Raw genomic sequence first — 20,681 nt, 5'->3', positions numbered from 1 at the left:
AGTATGCAGAAGAATGTAGTCAATGTATGGAAGAAGAATTGCTACCTTTTGGGACTTTTATTATGAAAATGATATGAACGAACTCCAAGCTGGAGAAGGTGTGTGTGTGTGTGTGTTTGTGTGTCTGTGTGTAAGTATATTTAACTATTAAAAAAATATACACCTGGGCTGTTGGAATTAAGTAAAGAACAGGAATAAGCCCATGGCTTTAAACCATGGGGTCTGAAGTTTCGTAAAATGGCATACATTTCAACCAATAAGTCCAGTTAGGACAAGGGAATGAAAATCATTTCTCTGCCAAGCATCAGGAATTGAAAATGAAAATTTTCAGTTCCTTATCCAGGCCTAGTCATTTTTGACATAAGTATACATGTGCAATTTCTTACATTATTGTTTGGTTTGTACAGCAGTAGTGCATAGTCACAGTTAATTTGTCAATAGAAAAGCTTGTGGACTGTAAGTTGGGCTTTCCAATTTTACTTTACAGCTTCTTTAAATGCATACAGATACATTTAAACACATTTGTATGTGTTTTATTCACACGTTACCTTTGCACATCCATGACAAAATGGCTAGACTGAGCCTTATCATTGTGTTACTGTTTAGAAGCTTTTCAAATAAAATAGCTGTTGGCTCAAATTTTAGCAAATGACCTGATAATGTTTAGGGAATATGAATACTAGTCTGTGGTGTTAGGTACAGAGCTGGAGTCAGGATGTCATTAACCCGGCTTAGCTTAAGGACTGGAATCAGGGGTAAACAGCTAACCTGGCTGTGTCCAAAGTTCAAAAATACACTTTTCAACACCTCTAAAGCTCATGTGTACACAAATAGAAATGTAATAACAACAGTTTGTGGTTCCACAGGGACTTGTGTGCTGGAACTATTTCTTCGAGTGAAGATATGCTTTTAGACATATGCTTCCAGTGCTTCCGGTCTTTATGCTAAGCTAGGCTTACCACATCCTGATTTCAGCTCTATACTTAACACACACACATGAGAATGGCATCCATCATCTCATCTCACTCTTGGAAAGAAAGCGGATATGCATATTTCTCATTAACTGTTCCTTTGGTTGGCTATTGACATTCTGTTTATTTCTAGTTTCGCTCACAATTTCTCTGTCTTTTGGTTTGTCTCTCTGCTCTCCCCATTCCTCTTACTTTTCTGCCGCTTACTTTTCTTTCACTATCTTCTTAGTGCCCATTTCAGCTCCTCGAAGGCCCCATAGCTTCCACAGTGACTCCTCTCCAGCTGAGGGCTTGGAAACCCAGGCTTTCTCTGTCTTCACCCCTTCTAAGGCCCTCTCCACCTCTTCTCTCTCCTCTTCACCCTCTGATCCATCTCTCCACCCTCCCGCTTTCTTTGATACCTCACAGACAGGTATTACATCACATCAGTTACAGTGGTTACTAATTTACATTGAAGTAGCCGAAGGCTTAGAAAGTACAGTTCATATGATGCTATTTATTGATGTAAGGGATAATGCTGCACTCACGTTCAATAGAAAAGACAGATATGAGCTCCTGCTTTTATCTAATAATAAAAATCTAAAATCCCCTATATTCTGTTAGTCATTGTATGATCACTGTTATTAAAGTCTGGCAATTTACACTGTTGGAGAAAATATCTATTTGCAAGTCTACATGCTTTTAAACAATTTGTTTTTTAACAAAGCATAATCACAAGCTCATTTCTGTGTGAACAAAAGTGAAATGAAACCAACAAGTACTCCTAATTAAATGGCAAAATACATACATAATGTTTTCTGGTCCTCTACCCCTATTGACTGATTGAAGCAGTTTGTCCCTGCCTACCAAAACTGTAACAAATAACTGATCCAAAGAGATTTACCATACTGTTAGATTCTGTAGGTCTGCATCGTTTCACAACATATGATAGTAATAGCATAATACTGGTAAGTGACTGCTGGTGTTTGAAATGGGACTGACAACCCCTAAAATAACAGTTGACAGCTCTGCACTGTGGCTGTTTGAGCTAACATTAGCTTCACAGACTGCTTCACAGCCCGAATCATTGAGGTCTTAATTCAGAGCTACCTACCTTTTCACCTATCAAGCTAACTACTAACTCCATAACTGCCAAGCTAGTCAGCTAACTACCTGTCTGAAAAGTCAAAGATAAAATGATAGTGTTTTTTCTTCCTTAAGGAAACCATCTTGTGCCTACTGTTACCAGTGCAGACACCAGCATGCAGAGAGCAAATTAACCAGACAAAAACCAAGAGTTCATCTGTTTTTGTTCGGCCAACTAAATTAATGTTGATTATTTCCAACTGTGCTAACAAATGTTTTCTCTACAACCAACTATTATTTTATTTGTTTGCAGCTTGTTAAAATTGAGGCACTCTTTCAAATCTCAGTTTTGATGCAGCATTAGCAGTATGCTTGTGCGCCTCCATTTTTTATCATTACCCGCTTTTTCTTTTCTTGTCTTATTTCCGCCGGTCTCTCTCAGCCTGTCCCAGTGCCTGGAAAGCACAGAGTGTTCCTTCTTTTCCTTCTGTCCCCTCCTCCGCCTCATCTTCAGCTCCTCTCAGCTCCTTCCCTCCAATTCCTCCACTGCCTCCTGCTTCCAGACTGCCCAAAGCTCGCCTCACCTCTGTGAGGGAGCCAGGCTCTGCCCTCACCAGGCCCACAAGTCTGCCATCTGCCCCTGACACAGGTACAGGGACAGGAGGAGGTGTTTTATCCTGTCAGAAGCTAGTAAACAGCTTTCAGTTCATTCACCTTTTACTCTACCTTTTTCTCTATCCCTCCATGTTTTATTCTTTTCCTCTTTTCCCCAGCTTCCTGGCAGAGTGAATGGAGGCCTCCTAGGTCTCAGGCCCCTCTAGCACAGCCTGCCCTCTCTCCTAAGTCTCTGCATCTCTCTGCCAACGATCCTGGACAGCCTGCAGTGCTGCAGAAAAAGCAGAGAATTGAGATGCCATGTAATGCTGCTCTAACTTTAACCCAACTCAAGCCTGACATCCTCCCCTGTTATTCAGCCTTGGCCTCTCTGTTGTACCCCTCTGCCCTTTCATTCATCTTCTCTGTACTTATCGAAACCCAGTGCCTCTTCTCCTGTTTGCTTTGGATTAACTGATATACAGCTTGGATTTATCCTCACTGATTCAGCTTTTAGATGAGTTTTAATAGAAGGTAGAATTTTACTGCCTATTTTACAACGACCAATCATAGTCAAAAGACATTAGATTACGATTCTCATTGAATTCATATTTGCTTACATGCTGGATGTAAATCACTGGAAATTCATGCTGTAAACAGTTGAGGAAGATGAGAAACATTCTATAGAACAATTTTCTTCAGGTCATGATATAGTAACACATCAGTGAGCCACATTGTTGCTCTGGGTGACACGTTCCTTCATCCCTCTGAACACACACACACTGTAGTTTATTTTGACTCAATCTCACATACACCGTTCTACTGCACCCCAAATTTTCCATTTCCAATTTCATGGATGAAGTATCCAGCCAATCACTTTACATACAACATGGGAGCAAACAAGGGTCCCAACGTCATGGCTTTCTATGTTTTTGCAGATATTAATAAACAGGCAGCAGAATTCTCTATGTAATAAATGATTAAATTGATAAATGCGAGAGGTGGGGTGAGCATCAGGGCTCTTTCTGTAATGGTCTTGTCACGTCTGAATAAAGCCGCCAGAACAGACTTCTGTGTCTGAATTACACAAAACCATTTCTTAGATGAAGCCAGCTATGTCACATATTTCTTGTCTGAAAGGATCTTGAGAAAACTATGTAATGCTAGTCTTATCCTCAAAATTGGCTCATTTATAGTGTTTTGTTAATAGTTTGTTTTTCTTAGTGCATAAGAAATTATAATTAATTTAGATTTATTACAAAGGGCTTAACAAAATTATTTTACCACTCTCTTTATATACTTCTATACTAATGTCATGCTGCAGCAGCTTTTGTGTTTAACTGGCAGTGTCTGACAATATTCCTTGTTGGTAGTGTTACACAGATCTTACTATGTCTGATTTAGTAAGATGTTGTGACTTTCATGGAAAAGTAAATTATTCAAACATGAGACATGTAGAATTACCAGCTTTATGTAACAAGGTGCAAGTTTGAAAAGAGCTTACTGAAAGATGTACTATAGATGGTTTTTTGGCCTCTGACTCTTCATGTGCTGCTTTTGTTGGTTCTTTTCTACTGCACAACCTGCTCTAACTCTCACCTCTTTGTGAGTTATCCATAGATCTATAGATATGAGCTAAGTGACTGTTACAAGCACCAACACTTGCCTGCAGAACTGATTTTATTGATATTCTGCCTTCCATTCCCTCTTCCCTCTGTCTTCCCCTCCTTTCCTTCATCCCTCTGCCCCATTGTGTTTCCTCTCTGTCAGCTTCGTTCTGTCTGCCCACTGGTCAGTCTTTGGAGCAGAAACCCCAGGGAGGGTCTGGATTTGTTCCTTCCTGGAGACCCCAGGTGACCCCTACAGTAGAGACCCCCTCACCTTCTCCTTTAAGTTCTTCTTCTGCTCTTATGCTCTGTGGGCATCCTCCTCCTTCCTCTGAGCCTCAATTATCCCAAACTGCCATAGCCTCCCCCAGTGACCAAGATGCAGGTACAGAATCAAAAATGATCCATGTTGTTCCCTCTTGATTAGAATTAGCATCAAAATTGAGGGACTGAGCCTCAGCAACATACTAGCACATGTCTCCCCCTGCTGGCTGTTTTCATTAAAACAGCTACACATGATTCCACACTGGTAAGAATATACACTGGACATGCTGTCCTGCTGTGGTGGCATATGAACATCAGCTTGCAGGTTATTGTATGTATTATCTCTTCTATGCTTTTCTTTCATTTCAGAATTCAAAAGACAGTTGAGCACACTGAGTGAAGAGGATAACCAGTGTACAACAACTACAAGTGAGTGTGAACACAAAATGCAGTGGAGTTGAATAAGGGATACCTACATATAATGACTACATGGCTAATTTTATGTCTGTATGTTGTTCAGCCCCTGATCACAGCCAGAGGCCAGAGCCGTCCAGAGCCTCAGAAAGTAAAAAAGATGCACATTTTGGAATCAAGGTTGTCAAGGCAGCACGGTGAGTAAATATAAAAGGCTGGTTTTTCAGTATTTGGTGTGGTTTGCTTGGCTGTAAAGGAATAATCCACCCTCAAGATACTCACCCGCTGTTAGTGTTGATGCCATAAATTTGTGGTTGCAAATGTATTGAATGAGTTGTGAGTAAGATTAGATTTAAGCATGAATGTTTATTTGTGACATTGGAGTAGTAGTAGTTTGCACATAACAACCGAGGATACTCTCATCAGAGAACTCCATTCACTGATAGAATAACAGGCAGGATAGTGACAAACAAAAAGAGCAACTAAAAAGAATTAACAAAACAGAAACAAGATCAACAAAAGACAAAGTTATCAATCAGAAAAGCACTACACTGTTCAGTGAGCCTTGAGAAGGGTTTTAAAAACAACAAATATTGTGTTTCTCTTCAGATATTAAGTTATTGCATTGACAGATAATTCAGAAATGCACTCAGGGCCTTCACCATTTAGTGCCTGCTGGCAATAACTAAAGTAATCTTTGAAAAATACATGATTGCCCATTTCTCGATATGAAACATCCAGACAATAATTAAATGTTAGACCTAAATTCTTAGTATACTGTTCGATATTCCAGGTTAAATGTCCCACAGACTGCTGCAGGGACGTGAGCACTCAGGGCCGAAAATAGCCTTGCACAGAGTCCAGACAGTGATTTAGGTTAGTTGGATTACTGAGATCAAAGCAGTTACCGGACATATGAGTGTCGTCTGCATGAAAGTGGAAGGATATAGCTTCAGTCAAGAAATGCTTTCAACAACCCCTGTGAAAATGTATAGCTGGTATGTTTAACATAGCTGGTATGTTTCAACAGTGCATAGCATTTAAAAGAACCGTTGAAACTGATGCATGCTGTCTTGTTCTAAATCAGCACTCTATGGAGTACATTTGCACTACATTCTGCAATATACCTATCTATATATATATATATACATATATATCTTCACTCCACTTCATTACTGTCAAGGCACACGCATGGCACGAGATCTTGTCACACCCCTAATACTTACATTTAGAAAAGGAAGGACCCAAGCCAAATGAGAACTGCACTGACTGATTATAGAGTTTGTAGAGATATATATACAGTCCATTATTTTTGAGACAGACTTTTCTATCAAAACCTACACTGGTTTTTGGGATGCACAATATGGATTTTTTTCACTTTTTTTCCACTTATAACTGATAATTACCTGCTTCTCATGGCCGGTAAGCTCACATTTGAAACTTTCTCTGTTTGCGACTGTGAGCTGCACTTTATCAGTGGTGCTGAATGTTAACGTGTGTGGATTTGTGGTGAGATTTCTGAGAATTTCTTTTTTTCAGTTAGTTTCGGGTTCCACCTCCTTGTCTCATGCTAACCTTAGGAGTCTTGTGCTATTTTAGCCTAGCTTTTAAATACTTGTTGCCTTTATATAGCCTACCACATTAAAACATGTTTGCTCAATCAAGCATATTGAAGGGTGCAAATGTAAACTTGCAAATATGAATATAAAAAGGTAAAATTGAGATAACACACTGTGACCTGATCAGTCCAGGGTGCTAATATACAGTCCCAAATGGTTCTGTTTCTGTCAGAAAGAATGAAGTGGATACGACCACATCCGCAGACCAATAACGCAGGCTAATCCCCCGCGCAGTATAGGAAATATCCACTTGTCCTCTCGCAACTTAGTTTTCCTTATTGTGATTCACTGTAATTTCCAATCCTGAATTTAAAATCTGTCTTGAGTGAATTATAAAAAATAGGTTGCTTTTTGTTAGATCAATAGATTTGAATATGTAGCACTTTTTACTTTTGATACTTTAGTACTTTTAAAACCAAGTACTTTTTTACTTTTACTGAGTACTTTTTACTTTTACTTGAGTAGTTTTTTACAGGATGACCTTTACTTTTACTTGAGTAACATTTTTATGTGGCATTTGATTTTGCTGTTTTCACATCTGTCTATTTCCTGTCAATACGGCTGGCATGCTATTTAGTTATAGGGTGCCTTTTATTAAAACATGTTTAACTTTTCATAAAGTCGATGCGCTCGTCAAGTGAGAGAGCTCATGTAGATGAGCAAGAGAGAGGGAGTGTGCAAAAAAATAGAAAAAAAAATAGAATAAAAATAAAATCATTCTTCATCAAAGGCCAAGTGGCCTTGCCTTGAAAATTAAGAAATTCCAAGTTTGCTGACTACAGATACAGAAATGTAATATAGATATCAAAAATCTTTATAACCACTGTCGAGCAGCTTCTATTGCTTTTAATCTATTGGTGATGTTTTAAGCACTGAAAAACATTTGTTATCACTCTGCTTGTTCAGCTGTGTGTGAAATTGCTTAGCATATGGGATTTTATAAAGGATTCTTTTTGCCTTGGAATTTACACAAAAGCAACTTAGTAAAAGTCATTTGGATGTAGCAAGTGCCTGAGGTACCAGCGTTCAATGAATTCTTTTAAAATGCTGCTGCTGCTTGGCCTGGTCATTTTCTCCATGATTTATAACAAAACACTTGTTTGCTTGGTGACAGTCTGGTTTGAATCTCTTGTTATACAGTTTTGCCATGTATCATTTTTGTAGTTTCACATCACATTGCTCATTTGCTTGTGGGCTGTTCTGTGGAAATCTGTGAATATGGCCTGGATATGGACTGCATTACTGCGATGGAGACTTTCCTTACATCATAACGTCATAACTCTGATCTTCATTTGTTTGTCCCTCAGACCTGAGAGCATGGCCTCACTTCTGCCCCTTAGCTCGAGAACACCCATATCCCCAGGGCTAAAATATTTTGAGATGCCAAAAACACAGATGGATCAGACAGGATCAAGGCCAACAAGGACATTCCCTAACGTCCAGCCAGCACTTATTCCCTTCAATTCTGCACCTAAGCAAAACCCTCATTTTCAAGATCATACATCTGCTTCAGTTAAGGACATTCTGGTTAATCCAAGAAGTCACTTGTCCAAGATGTCCATTCAGTTAGGGAATCCAATAGCCCAACCAGAGGCTGATCGAATTACACCCCTTTCTCCCGACCCACAACCTACTTCCATATTACTCCAGGAGCCTTTGTTGCACTTGCCTCAAATTTCTGCAACCTCTGACACAAAACCGATTGGAAGGATAGGAGTGGCCCAGAATAAAGAAGTTAGAACTATGGATTTGGGGTAAGTGTAGTGTGGCGCTCTGTCAGGTAAATTACCATTCTATAGTCTTGAAAATACATTTAAGAACAATGATAACATTTGCGATGCAAATGTAAATCAAATACATGATTAAAGAGAAATACTGTCTATTTCGCAACATTTTTAACAGCTTTCTAAATCACTTCAGTGTTCTGACATCAACCTTTGGTGTACTCTATTCCTTCAGAAATGAGAACACTGCGGCCTCAGTGTCATCTTGTCTCATAGACGTCAATTCTGCTTTCTCTCCAATTGTGATGAACAAAACACCTACAGCTGAGTCTCAAGAATGGTCCATTGCAAAAATCTCGAAGTTGGAAAAGCCACAAAGAGACACTCAAAAAATCAGCCCTGCTGTTCCAATACTCATTAGAGATAAAACAATATGCAACACGACTGCTTCGGACCAAGTCACTTCAAGATTGGACTCTCATTCTGAGTTTTTCTCAGCACAGCAGGCCACAACAACCAGTTTATCAAGGCAGAGAGAAGAATCTAAAGTGAATGTTGTATCATCTTCCACAAAAAGCTTTGTGGATAGTTTGGACCCAGAACATTGTATGGGGAAAGGGAAAACTGAAAGTTTGAGTTGGGCTATGACGAAGAGACCACTGTGTGAAAGTGATAGGAGAGATACACATGACCTTTTGTTACCAAGCAATGCAGTCAGTATAGATGAAAACTGTGTGTACATATCTAAGGTGGAACTTGGTCCATTATGTCCAAGAGAGAGTTCTATTTTTCATTTACAATCTGCTTTCCAGCCTGAAGCTCAGATTGAAGGAACAGTGGGGGTGCCAAGTATGATTAAGTTATCAATTTGCCCACAGTATTCCAAGATTCCTGGCATGCCATCTTTACATCAGTCAAAAGTTATAGCTTGGCCTAATGATAAGAGGTTATTGTTTCAGAAGTTGACCCACAACAGATCACCAGTACTCATGTATTCAGATTATGTTAGTTCTGTTTATAATGGTAGTGCAGGAATTGCAAAAATGGTGGACTTAAAACCATCCTGCTCCAGGTCTGCCGGTATTCCTGGATTCCCATCTGCTTTGACATGTGAGCCAAATATGACTCACCTTTTACCTACATGTCCCAGAATTTGCAGGATTCCAGGATTAGCTTCTGCTGGATCAATGTCTCGATATGAACAGAGTGTTTGGGACAGGTGTTCACTGTGGAAGAAACAGATGCAGATAAAAGAAGCATTTCTTTCACACACGTCTTGTGTTCAGGAACTAGCTGTCAGCGATACAAGTATGATTAAAGTCATGGTGGCTATGTTGCCAACATGTTCCAGAAAGGCTAGTGTCTCAGGGTTTCCTTCAGCGCCATTGCAGAGGGCTTCAAAAAACCCAAGTATGGCCAGTCTTCTCCCTACATGCCCCAAACAGACTTCTGGTATGCCATTTAGACAAAGAGTAATGGAATATAATGACAGCTTGCATAATTTGAGGGAAAACATTTTAGAGAGACCATTGACAAGTAATATTCTGGTTCAGGAAAAGTTACATGAAAATAATGAACATGTTGGACATATTTTACCATCTTGTCCCAGTAAGGCAACCATTCGTAGTTTTCCTTCTGTGCCACAAAAAGACCTTAGTGTGCCTGGTGTTTCATTTGCACCAAGCCAAGATCCCAGCATGGCAGATTTTTTGCCTACTTGCCCAAGACAAACCAGAGTCATTGGTTTACCATCTAAGCAGCCAGTTACTGCTCAGTGTGAAGATTTGGACATAGGCAGGCATATTTTGATGGAGAAGTCCTTGAGAAAAAGTGAAGTCTTGATTCAAGATATTTCCCATGGAGCTGCTCAAGATCTGGACATAAGACAAATGATCAGTTCTGTGACAATGTTGCCCTCATGTCCCTTGAGAACTTGCCTTGTGGGAATCCCCACAGGACCCCAGGAGCTGTTACAGAGTATTGTTAGTATTGTACCTATATGCCCCAAACAGACCCAGACTCCTGGTTTGGCATGTCGAGATCAAACCAATTCAGAGAACAAAGATTGGCATGCCTTGAGGCAATTAATTAACAAAAGTCCAGAGAAGAAAACACAAGATTACATTGTTCAGTGGATGCCTGAAGACAGAGAAATCCTTAAAGATATGGTAGATATGTTGATAAGTTGCCCACAAGAAAACAAAGTTTTTGGTTTACCATCTGCTCCAAGACAAGAACCCAGTATGGTTAATGCAATGCCCTCATGCCCCAAACATAGTGGAGTCCCTGGTTTGCCTTCAAAGGCTGGACAAAATCTTTGTTTGTCCAGCTGCAAAGAATGGTTTGCTTATAAAAGTTGGGAGTGGGAGAGTGCATTTATTAAAAGGGAAGTGCAGATTCTAAATGCAGTTTCATTTTTTGACCAAAACACGGCTGAAAGTATGATTGCAATATTTCCCTCCTGTCCCGAGAATGCTAGTGTACCTGGGTTTTCCTCTGCTCTGACACAGACATTAGCTGATGGCCAAACTATGGTGAATTTATTGCCTGGTTGTACAAAGGATTCCAGAGTTCCCGGAATGCCACTTAGAAACACCGCCAAACAATTAGATTGGCTAATGGAAAGAAATGTGTTGCTTCTTCCTAGGGAGAAGTCTGCAGTTGTTTTACATTCACAGGATGCTAATATGTTATATATTGATTGTGATATCGTCACAAATATGGTATCGATATTGCCCTCTTGCTCTCGGACAACGTGTTTACCAGGCTTTCCATCAGTACCATGCAAGGTGTTGGTAGATATACCAAGTATTATAAATTTGCTGCCTACTTGTCCAAGACGTTCCACAGTTTGTGGAATACCCTCTAGATTCTACAGTGAGTCTGATCAAGCAGAGTGGAGTGTAGACAAAAGGACAATATGGGAAAAGCCATCAATAAACCCAGAAAGACTATCTGTAATACATGATCATAACATGTATTTTAGAGAAAAGGCAGTGGTGAGAATTATGTTATCAATGTTGCCACCTTGTCCCAAACACTCATATATTGCTGGAATTCCCTCTAAGGTTGGAGACAGACCAGTAGAAGCTTTGATGGAAAATGCTCCTAGCATGTTAAAATCCTTAACTACTTTCCCAAACCATTGTAAAATTCTAGGTCTACCTGCAAAGAATAGTGCAAATGAATATGATGGTTGGTATGTGGACAGGGATGCAATTTGGGAAAAGCCTTTTAATAGAAGGTATGGAGTTGCTCACCAAGATTTAACAGTTAAGGAAATGGTATATAGGGACACAGAATTAATGTTGAGTATGCTTCAATCATGTCCACGACAAGTCCTGAACCCTGGATTTCCATCCACTCAACAACCCAAAGCCGTTGTGGAAAAAAATCCAGACATGGCACAGTTGCTGCCATGTTGCCCAAGACAGTCAAGTATTGTTGGTTTCCCCTCAAGAGTGTCAAGTATTTCTGATTCAAAAGGAGGGGGCTGGCCTCTGATGATGATAACCATGCAAGGCTGCGATCCATTTTACAAAAAGTATGATTCTCCTCACAAAGATATAATGAAGACAATACTTTCTCTTGAACCTTCTTGTCTAAACATTGCTCTTAGTTCTGGCTTCACAGCAGATCCACTAGAAGACGTAGACAGTCTTCTAAACATGGTAAATATTATGCCATCTTGCCCAAAGAAAGCTTCTTTTCTCGGGATACCATCATCACATGTGCACCATTCAGGACAGGGGTGGCCAGTTATAATACCACTGTTGGTGAAGTCACGAACAAGAATAATTGGAAAGGAAAGAGAAAACTTGATGAGTCAACCGCTGTTACTGGAAAAGCATTCCTTTTGTAAGGTTTCTGTCAGAGAGCGATCCATGCAGTTTATATTCCCTAGCCAAGATGTACTAGACGATGTACAACAAAGAATGACAATTACTTCATCATCCTGTCCTGTTGAGGCCATTGTCAAAGACTTACCATCATCGAATTCTGATATTCAAGTGGAGAAGCCATCCTCTAGAGTTAATGGAATTGAGATGTTATGTGATGCGGCCAGTCCAGCAAGACTTGATCTTGACACAAAGAAAACAAAATCTGATGTGTGCTCACCTTTGGAGAGGCATAAAAACGAACAGGGCTTTTGGATACCGATTGAGGTCGAAGAAATTGCCGTTCTAGACAAAGGGTGAGTTTCAATGTTGTTGTTGGAGTTATCTCTGTGATGTTTGGGGTTAGTTTTTGAAACACGTACTTTTCAATTCTGTTTTCAGAAACGTGCACTGCAGAATGTGGCACTCCATTCCTGAAATGTCACAATGATGATAATGATTAATGCGTTTGCTTTATCTCAACACCATGTTATTGACTCATTTATGGCAAAATTTGCATTTGCTGCGTGTGTCATACATTGTGTAGCTTGGAGTTATTCTGTGGTTCCCCAGATTTTTCCCCCCTCTCTTGTTACTTGTCATTGTTGCAGCGCCAGGTGTCAAAAGCATACTCAAGAAACACAGATATCATTACATGAGAAGGGAGATACTGTTGGCAAAGACGCAGAGACTGGTGTCACTTTGGAGGGTTGTGTTGTCATGCCCGTAGAGTCAGCGGACGTCATTACTACACATTATGACACAGTGGATCAAGGGTTTGTTAGATACTCTGGTAATGGGTAAGTGTGAGAGAGGCTGATACCTGTGCTCGGTTTGTGTGTTGCATGATTTTATTTTATAATTTCCTCTTGAGGTATGCTTAGTTTCTTGCTGTTCATAGTCAGATTGTAGTGCTAGCCATTCTAGGCAAAATGGGCTTCCAAAACAAAGAGATAGAGATAGAGAAATAAAAAGCAACAAAGAACCCTCAAATCTGTGTTTAGGAGTCAGGCAACAGCAGAAACACTAATTATTAAAGAAATATTTGATAGATTTGATGAATAACTTTATAATAATATGAAACATTTTTGAGGTTATTAACCCTCACTCTGACCCGTAGTTTTTGGACACTTAATATCGTCAAACTAAAAAAGTATATTCAATTAGCCCTTACAGATGGGCTACATCTCAGAAATTTGCCCGTTCATTTAATTAAGATCTCCTCCCTAAATCACTGAGACTGCAATGCTTGCCTCCCCTCGGGCTCGCTGTATACGTGTTATGCTGTTGTGTTAAGAATAACTTAATTTCAACTGCAAGAGCAGTGGAACAAGTCAGGATGAAATCTATAATTATTTTATCAAGTGGTGTGTATTAATAGTTCTCATTAACACTGAGTATAAATGTGGTGTGTAGTCCACATATATAGGGTAACATTGAGTTAACTTTGAAGATAACCTGCTCGGAGCAGTTTAGAGATACAGCGTAAATTGCCATGACAACAGACCTCGGGTAAAACCTATCCACCTTTCGTAGTACGGGTTAATCAGGAAGTTACACCCAATGTGACAAAGTTACGCTTCGTAGTACAGGCCACTGTACCACAAAGCAGGATTTGAGCTCAGCAAGAAAACTTTGGGGTTAACCCTGGGTTTCAGTACCGTACGGTGATGGTGGTTCACTTCTTATTGGTTCAGATTGCTTATGCTGAACAGCTAACCTGCTCCAGAGCAGATTTTTGAAGCTACGAGATTTTCTGAAAAGTGAGTTGGAACGACCACTTATTGAATGCCCATGGCTATTAATGTATAAACTCCGACACATAGCCTAGCTGAAAGAATAAGTCTAAAGTTGTCATACACTCCATAAGAACACATTAAATCAACACATTCATATTATAGGCTACGCCTGTTTACTTAGGTATTCACACTGTTGGCTTCCTGCATGTGTTAGCTGCAGCACTGTTACTTCACTAGGCCTATGTCCATTTGTCTTATATTACAGTTTGCTCTTCGTATGTAAAATATGATGCTCTGCTGCCAGCAGTCTTGTTTGCGATTGGGCATCTGCTGCTAACACCGCCTCTTTTATGTGAACGCGTTTATAGCTGGATTGGGAAACCCTGTGTTGACATACCGAGTTGATAACCAGCTTTGTGTGACTGCTTATTCCGATCGCCATTGTTAGGGTTAGGAAAGCCACATGACAAAAAGATATCCTGGGTTTGTTGAACTTGCTTCGTGGTACAGGTCCCACAAAGAGGGAACAAATGGGAAACAGAAAAAACATCTGAAGTCATGGATAGTGACAAGTGTTGTGATTGTCTGCAAGAAGCTGTCATAAACTGACTAGTTTATCCAGTGCTAAGCCACATTTTTACGATGCACTTTTTAGATCTTGGTTGTTTTTAACTATATATTGTTACCGATGAAGGTTAATGATGAAGCACTTTAATTTATCAGAGAAACAAGCTCAGCAAACGTTAACAGCAGATATGGCTCAGCGTCCGTTGGAGAAACAAAGATTTTTAGTATGAAACTGCTTGGTGAAAACCTTCTGAACTTATAGAAGTTATCAGAGATACAATCTGAGCAAATGTCATCAGCAAGCTCAGCTCACAGCCCCCCTGGAAAAATCCTTTGTCTCCTCATAGCATCAGAGAAACAGTGATTTTTAAACATGACACTGTTTTATTCAGTGTTTTTACCAGTTTTATTCACCTGGTCCTTTTGTTTTGAAGAGGAGGAGACCGCTGTAGTTAATTCGATTAACACTGAAGGAATCTTAACCGGGTGAAGCTGACTGCAATGAAGGCAACAGTGGTAAACAACTCCAGTGATCCCATGCTACTAGCTAATAAGGATACATCTCCTCCACCCCTACCCCGCCACATTCTGTGGTGGTGGTGCTGGTTCAGTACTTCTACAGTGCTTTCATATATATGTTGTACGAATCTGAGTATTAGATGAATATAGTAAATACTTTTGTAGAACAATTTAAAGTATTTCTATCGCCCAACACTAATATAGCTGGTGTTAGCTACTACAGTAGTTGTAGAATTAACCTAAGGAAATGCTGTGGCATGATGTTTTGTTTGCAGGAGTGAGGCTTTGTACCTCTGTAGTAATTGTTTTAATACAAGCTGGAGCAAATTTGGAGTGAATAGCATTTTGAAATTGCATGCATGAGAGTAAAAGACCTATTTTAAAATGATAACAAGTAGTAATATGCAGTTTTATTATCAACTTTGCAATCATATGTAAATTAGTTGGAATTCTACTGTTTAGCACAGATTGACTGAGGTACGCTGTACCATACATGCATTGTATTGTGAAAAAAATATGTAGATTTACAGTGTTGGTAATGGGAATGCTCTTATTCATTATTATTGTTCTTTGCAACTTTCAACAGTAAACTTATTGCATTGTATGTACTTTCTCTTTAGACATGAAAACAAGGTTTCACTACAGCCATCATCCCCAATTGTTATTGGTGCAGCAGAACTCCCATCCCAAACCCAAATAAATAATGCTGAGCTACAGTTGGAGAAACATTGTACGAACAGGACCATACAATGGGAGGAGCTACCAAAGGCAACTACAGTAAAATTACCTACAGACAAGACCATACTATGGGAGGAGCTACCAAAAGTGACTGCAGGGGTAACTAGAAACGCATCAGAGGAAGAAATGGAAATAACAAAAGAAATGGTCAGTATTGTTCCATCGTTCAGTGGTGCTGCCATGATCACAAATCTACCTTCCATGAAATTAGACACTGATGATGAAATTAAGACAGATACAGAAGATGGGATGGGGGATCTGCTGCCAATATTCCCAACATTTAGCAGGATATTTGAATTAACTGCTAATGATAAACAATCAAATGAAGGCCTACTAGACAGCAAGTGTACTTCGGATAAACCATCAAAGGACAATGGAACTATAACCACTGAGGGCGCACTAACTTTAAAAGGACATGCTGATCTCATAGAACAAATGGCGGATAAAAAGTCTCCCTGCCCTTGTGTACAATCTGTGCCATATTATGTGAAGCCTGAACTTATGTACAAACAGTCTACTTTCTTGGACACCTGTCCCAGTATGACAAACATTGCTGGCATACCGTCCAAATTTCCCGTAAAAGAAGGAAAACACTGGCTTATAGATCAAAAGCCAGTCTGGGAGAAACAGTCAAAAATGAAGGACATATCTCCACACTATGCATCAAAGGATGATGAAAAGAACAACAAAGAAATGGTTTTACTGGGACCGTCTTGCCCCAGAGAAGCCAGAAATCCAGGGTTTCCATCTGTACAACAACATAGTTTAGTTTTTTATGGACCAAATATGGTAGATATTTATCCTAGTTGTCCAAGTTTATCCAATATACCAGGTTCACTATCTATCAGTGAAGCCAATAACAGATCATGGGTATCTCAACAGGAACTACTTCTGGAGAAGAAAATGAAAACTGAATTTGTTGTCACGACAATGTCACCAAAAGACAAGGATGAAATTAAACTAATGGGAGCTTTGGTACCAACTTGCCCAAAACATTCTTGCATACACGGAATGCCTTCAATGCCACAACCTACTATAACACATGATGGATCAGATATGATGAGCCTTATAAGCTCCTGCCCCAAAACATCTTGTATGGAAGGTATTCCATCATTAATGGAACATTTAAGCAAAAGCTGGGCTACAGATTACAAACCCTTAGAGGTAACTCTGCCAAAAATTGGCACAATCATGATTGAAGATATACCTCACAATGATGATATGAAGGCCATGTCAGCTTTAGTCCCAACATGTCCAAAAGAAGCTTGCATCCCTGGATTTCCATCTGCTCTGGAACCTACTGTAATCTATGATGGGTTTAGTAGGGTCAGTCTCCTTCCATCTTGTCCGGCTGCCTCCACTATGGCTGGCTTTCCTTCGATGCAGAAAGAAGATAGCAAAGACTGGAACACTGTTCATCAGGCATTATGGGAGAAGCAAATGAAAAAGGAGCCTGTATTACTAATTGAGAACAATAAAATGGACAAATACATGAAGGGAGTTGTTTCCCTTGTACAGAGTTGCCCAAGAGAATCACTCATCTCTGGTTTTCCCTCTGCACCTAAACCCAGAGTGATTATTGTTGTTGATATGCCAAATATGGTCAGTCTTGCAACCTCTTGCTCAAAAGTATCACAGATACCAGGATTTCCATCATTTTCAGAAGAGTGGAAAATGAGCAGGGAGCCAGTGTTTGAACCAATAATGAAAGAAAAGCAGGTGCCACTGATTGACAGGTGTGAAAGAGATAAGACAGCAATGAAAGCAATGGTTTCCCTTGTACCTTCCTGTCCAAAAGTGGCACTGATGTCGGAATTTCCTTCTCATCCAAATCCCCGAACTGTGCATTGTGCACAAAATATGATCAGCCTGTTAACATTGTGCTCCCAAGTTTCGAAAATACCTGGATTCCCATCAGTTGATGGTGATATGGATGTAGGATGGTTAACAGAAAAGGGGTCATTACTGAAGAGGCTTCCAAAGAAGGGGGTCATATTTAACACATCGAATGACAACAGAGAGATGATGAAGAATATGGTTTCCTGTGTACCATCCTGTCCTAAAGTGTCAAGCATGCCTGGTTTCCCATCTATTCCAAGTCCCAAAATAGTGTTTTACAGCCTAAATGTAGTCAGCCTCCTCCCTTTGTGCCCCCTAGTTTCTATCATACCGGGATTTTCATCAGTTGAAAGGCACAAGGAACACGGATGGGTTGCTGAACTGGGTCCACTGATGCACAGAACGCAAAAGACCATTCTGTTTAGAATTAACAGCTCACCAATCACCATAGACAAACCAAACAGCATGATTGCTTTGGGCCCTTCTTGCCCAGGAGCATCAAAGATTTCAGGCTTCCCTTCGGTCCCCCGATTCAATATGCTGAGTCTTAGACATGTTTGCCCCAAAGTATCCAGTTTGCCTGGATTTGCATCCATTGAAGGGGGCTCAAAATTCCAATGGCTTTTTGATCCACACACTTTGTGTGATCAGCCATCAAAGGAGACACTTTTAGTGATATCCAGTCCAAATCCAGACAAAGAAACTGTGAAGACAATGTTGGCTTTAGCACCATCTTGCCCAGAAGTATCCAGGATCCCTGGGTTCCCCTCTGCACCTCAAACTAAATCCAAGATTCAACCCAGTATAATCAATTTTGTACATTGTTTCTCCAGTACTTCAAGTCTCAAAGGATTTGCATCCATGACTACAGTCCCAAGCACAGAGTGGCTAAATGAAACAAAGCCCATTTTGATAAAGCCTCAGGAGAAGAGGGCAGAAATGACTTTGAAATTTGCTGGACAGGACCAGCTATATTGTTACAAAATGAAAAGCATGCTGACATTAGTTACATCCTGCCCAAAAGAGGCCAGAGTACATGGCTTTCCTTCTGCTCAAGTTGCAAACAGACAACCAAACATGGTCAGCTTATACGCATCTGCTCCATGTGTTTCATCTGTTCCTGGTTTTCCATCAGCAAGGATGCTAAGCTCTGAATGTATAAATATACAAACTAGGACAACACACAGCAAGATCCAGTTTCAGGAGGTGCACAATGAGAAGATTTTTCTTTTTGCAAAGCTTCCAGTGAAACATAATCATGCACAAGATGAAATGAAGTACATGGTAGCACTAACTCCATCATGTCCAAATTTGACTCGGATTTTTGGGTTCCCCAGAATTTCAGAATTGAATCCAACAGAGAAAGAAACAACGCCTGTTCTACTTCCTTCTTCTACTGAGAAACATACATCACAAGAATTGCCTCATGCACAGTCAACTCAGTCACATCTCAAAGATACAATAATTCCTGATGTTCCCTCCAGATCTTTTAACAGCCCCAGCACAGCACTTGCATTTGGTGAGACATTTACAGTGTTAAGATCGAGGTCATATTCACCTTACTTTGTCTTGTTTCTTTTTGTGTGTTTTACTTGCTTTACTTGCTTTTATGACAGAGGAGAAATTCAAAGGCGATGCAAAGCAAAATATAGACCTTGTTGTAGATAACAGGTAAGTGGAAGAGCCCAGTGCTCTTGCATTGTTTGCTGTGAAAGAGTCCAGTTTAGTGCTTGCTTAACATGGACTGTTAAATAGCATGACAAATAAATGGTAGTTTTAGTAACTTGACAATACAGCGCATGTTAAATTTCAGCATCTCTTTATGGATTTCATTAAATTTTTTATGGTACTCCTGCATGAGTTATGTGGATCATGCCTTCAAATCATTTATATTTGGCTCCTCAGCAAATCACAAATAGAGAGGGTAACAGCAGAGGGAGCCCAAATAATGAAGAAGCTATTGGACACATCAGAGCCAGCAGCGGTCTTGGGTTGGGAAGTATTGGAGGCAGAGGGAACAATAACAGAAAAACAGGCAGAATCCACTGTGTCAGCAAAAGAGGAAGGGAGCTCGGGATTAGTAAAAGCTATTGTGGGTGTTTTCCACAAAGGGTAAGTGTAACACTGATCTGAAACTAATAGTGTGAAACATGCAACGTAGTGTGCATCGATTATTGGTAAGCCTAAATGCAAACTGTGATTTTGCCACTTTATCATACATTTATATATTATATTACATTCTATTTTCTAACACAGATTTTAGTTTTTCTAATACTCACTGGTTTTGAGAATAAACTCCATGTTTATTGAAATCATTGTTTTTGCATGGCTCCATGTTTCATGCACTCATTCCAGTATCCGTGTCTCACAGTTATGAAACAGTAGCATCCATTTTGGGGCCATCTAGCTCACCTTTAGCTGAAGTGGATCACCAACCCAAGGTTGTCTCTTCTGTGGATCTGAAAGACAAGACACTGACCCCTTCCGATGAGTTATTTCCACATTTTACTGACAACAGCTCTCTGATGCAACAGATAGAGGGCCAGTTTGAACATAATATTGAATATCCAACAAGTGCTGAGCCTTACATGGTGGACTTGGTAGGTGATCAATCAGCATCTCCATCACCAACTACCGACAGTGATAATGGGTTTTTGGTTTGTGCAAGTATGAAGAAATGGCCACCATTGACCGAGGCAGATATCAATGAAATATCAAAAGAAGACAGTGAAATAGTAGAGGAACAAGAGACTGCTCTTGATCAGTGCCATTCAAAGGAGAGATCATTCACTGGGCAGGACTCTGTTCAAACTTCAGTGTACGTTGAATATTTGTTAGCAAGGCACCAGACTGAGACAGAACAAGATGAGGTTAGAACAGTGTCATCTTCTTCACAGCTGGATAAAGGGTGAGTGCTGGGGGAAGTGTTTGGTTGCACGGTGTGACAGTGTACATGTTCTGTATTTTTGGTGATAACATTGTCTCTTGTTGTGCTTATGAGCGCTTACAACTCAGGAAGTTGGGATGGCAAACTATTTGTTATAGCTGTAAGGATTGGCATTGTGATGTGGAATGGTAATATTGCCATTTTTGTAGTGTCTTACGTAGGTGTTGTAAACTGAGGCTAACTTTGTCTTTGTGTC

The 20,681-nt window shown here is 40.0% G+C and overlaps 1 protein-coding gene across 11 annotated transcripts in view; it reads left to right on the top strand.

The window, feature by feature from the left end:
* Positions 1–20,681, top strand: part of ehbp1l1a (EH domain binding protein 1-like 1a) — a 47,169-nt gene that overhangs the window by 15,698 nt on the left and 10,790 nt on the right. For 2 of the 11 annotated variants that reach the window (XM_038730090.1, XM_038730089.1), the window contains 9 exons: positions 4,871–4,930; positions 5,022–5,112; positions 7,842–8,288; positions 8,494–12,453; positions 12,748–12,936; positions 15,582–19,057; positions 19,155–19,209; positions 19,444–19,650; positions 19,910–20,446. In XM_038730090.1, the coding sequence (XP_038586018.1) occupies positions 4,871–4,930; positions 5,022–5,112; positions 7,842–8,288; positions 8,494–12,453; positions 12,748–12,936; positions 15,582–19,057; positions 19,155–19,209; positions 19,444–19,650; positions 19,910–20,446 (9,022 nt within the window). Of the gene's footprint in view, positions 1–1,200; positions 1,384–2,478; positions 2,686–2,809; positions 2,954–4,400; positions 4,623–4,870; positions 4,931–5,021; positions 5,113–7,841; positions 8,289–8,493; positions 12,937–15,581; positions 19,058–19,154; positions 19,210–19,443; positions 19,651–19,909; positions 20,447–20,681 lie in introns of those variants that run through there. The other 9 variants (XM_038730093.1, XM_038730095.1, XM_038730085.1 and 6 more) reach the window with 8 other exon arrangements.

The sequence above is a fragment of the Micropterus salmoides genome, unplaced genomic scaffold, assembly GCF_014851395.1.
Source record: "Micropterus salmoides isolate LMB-PRFRI ecotype aquatic unplaced genomic scaffold, ASM1485139v1 Ms_hic_scaffold_2, whole genome shotgun sequence".
NCBI lineage: Eukaryota > Metazoa > Chordata > Actinopteri > Centrarchiformes > Centrarchidae > Micropterus > Micropterus salmoides.
This window is presented reverse-complemented; position numbering and strand designations above follow the sequence as displayed.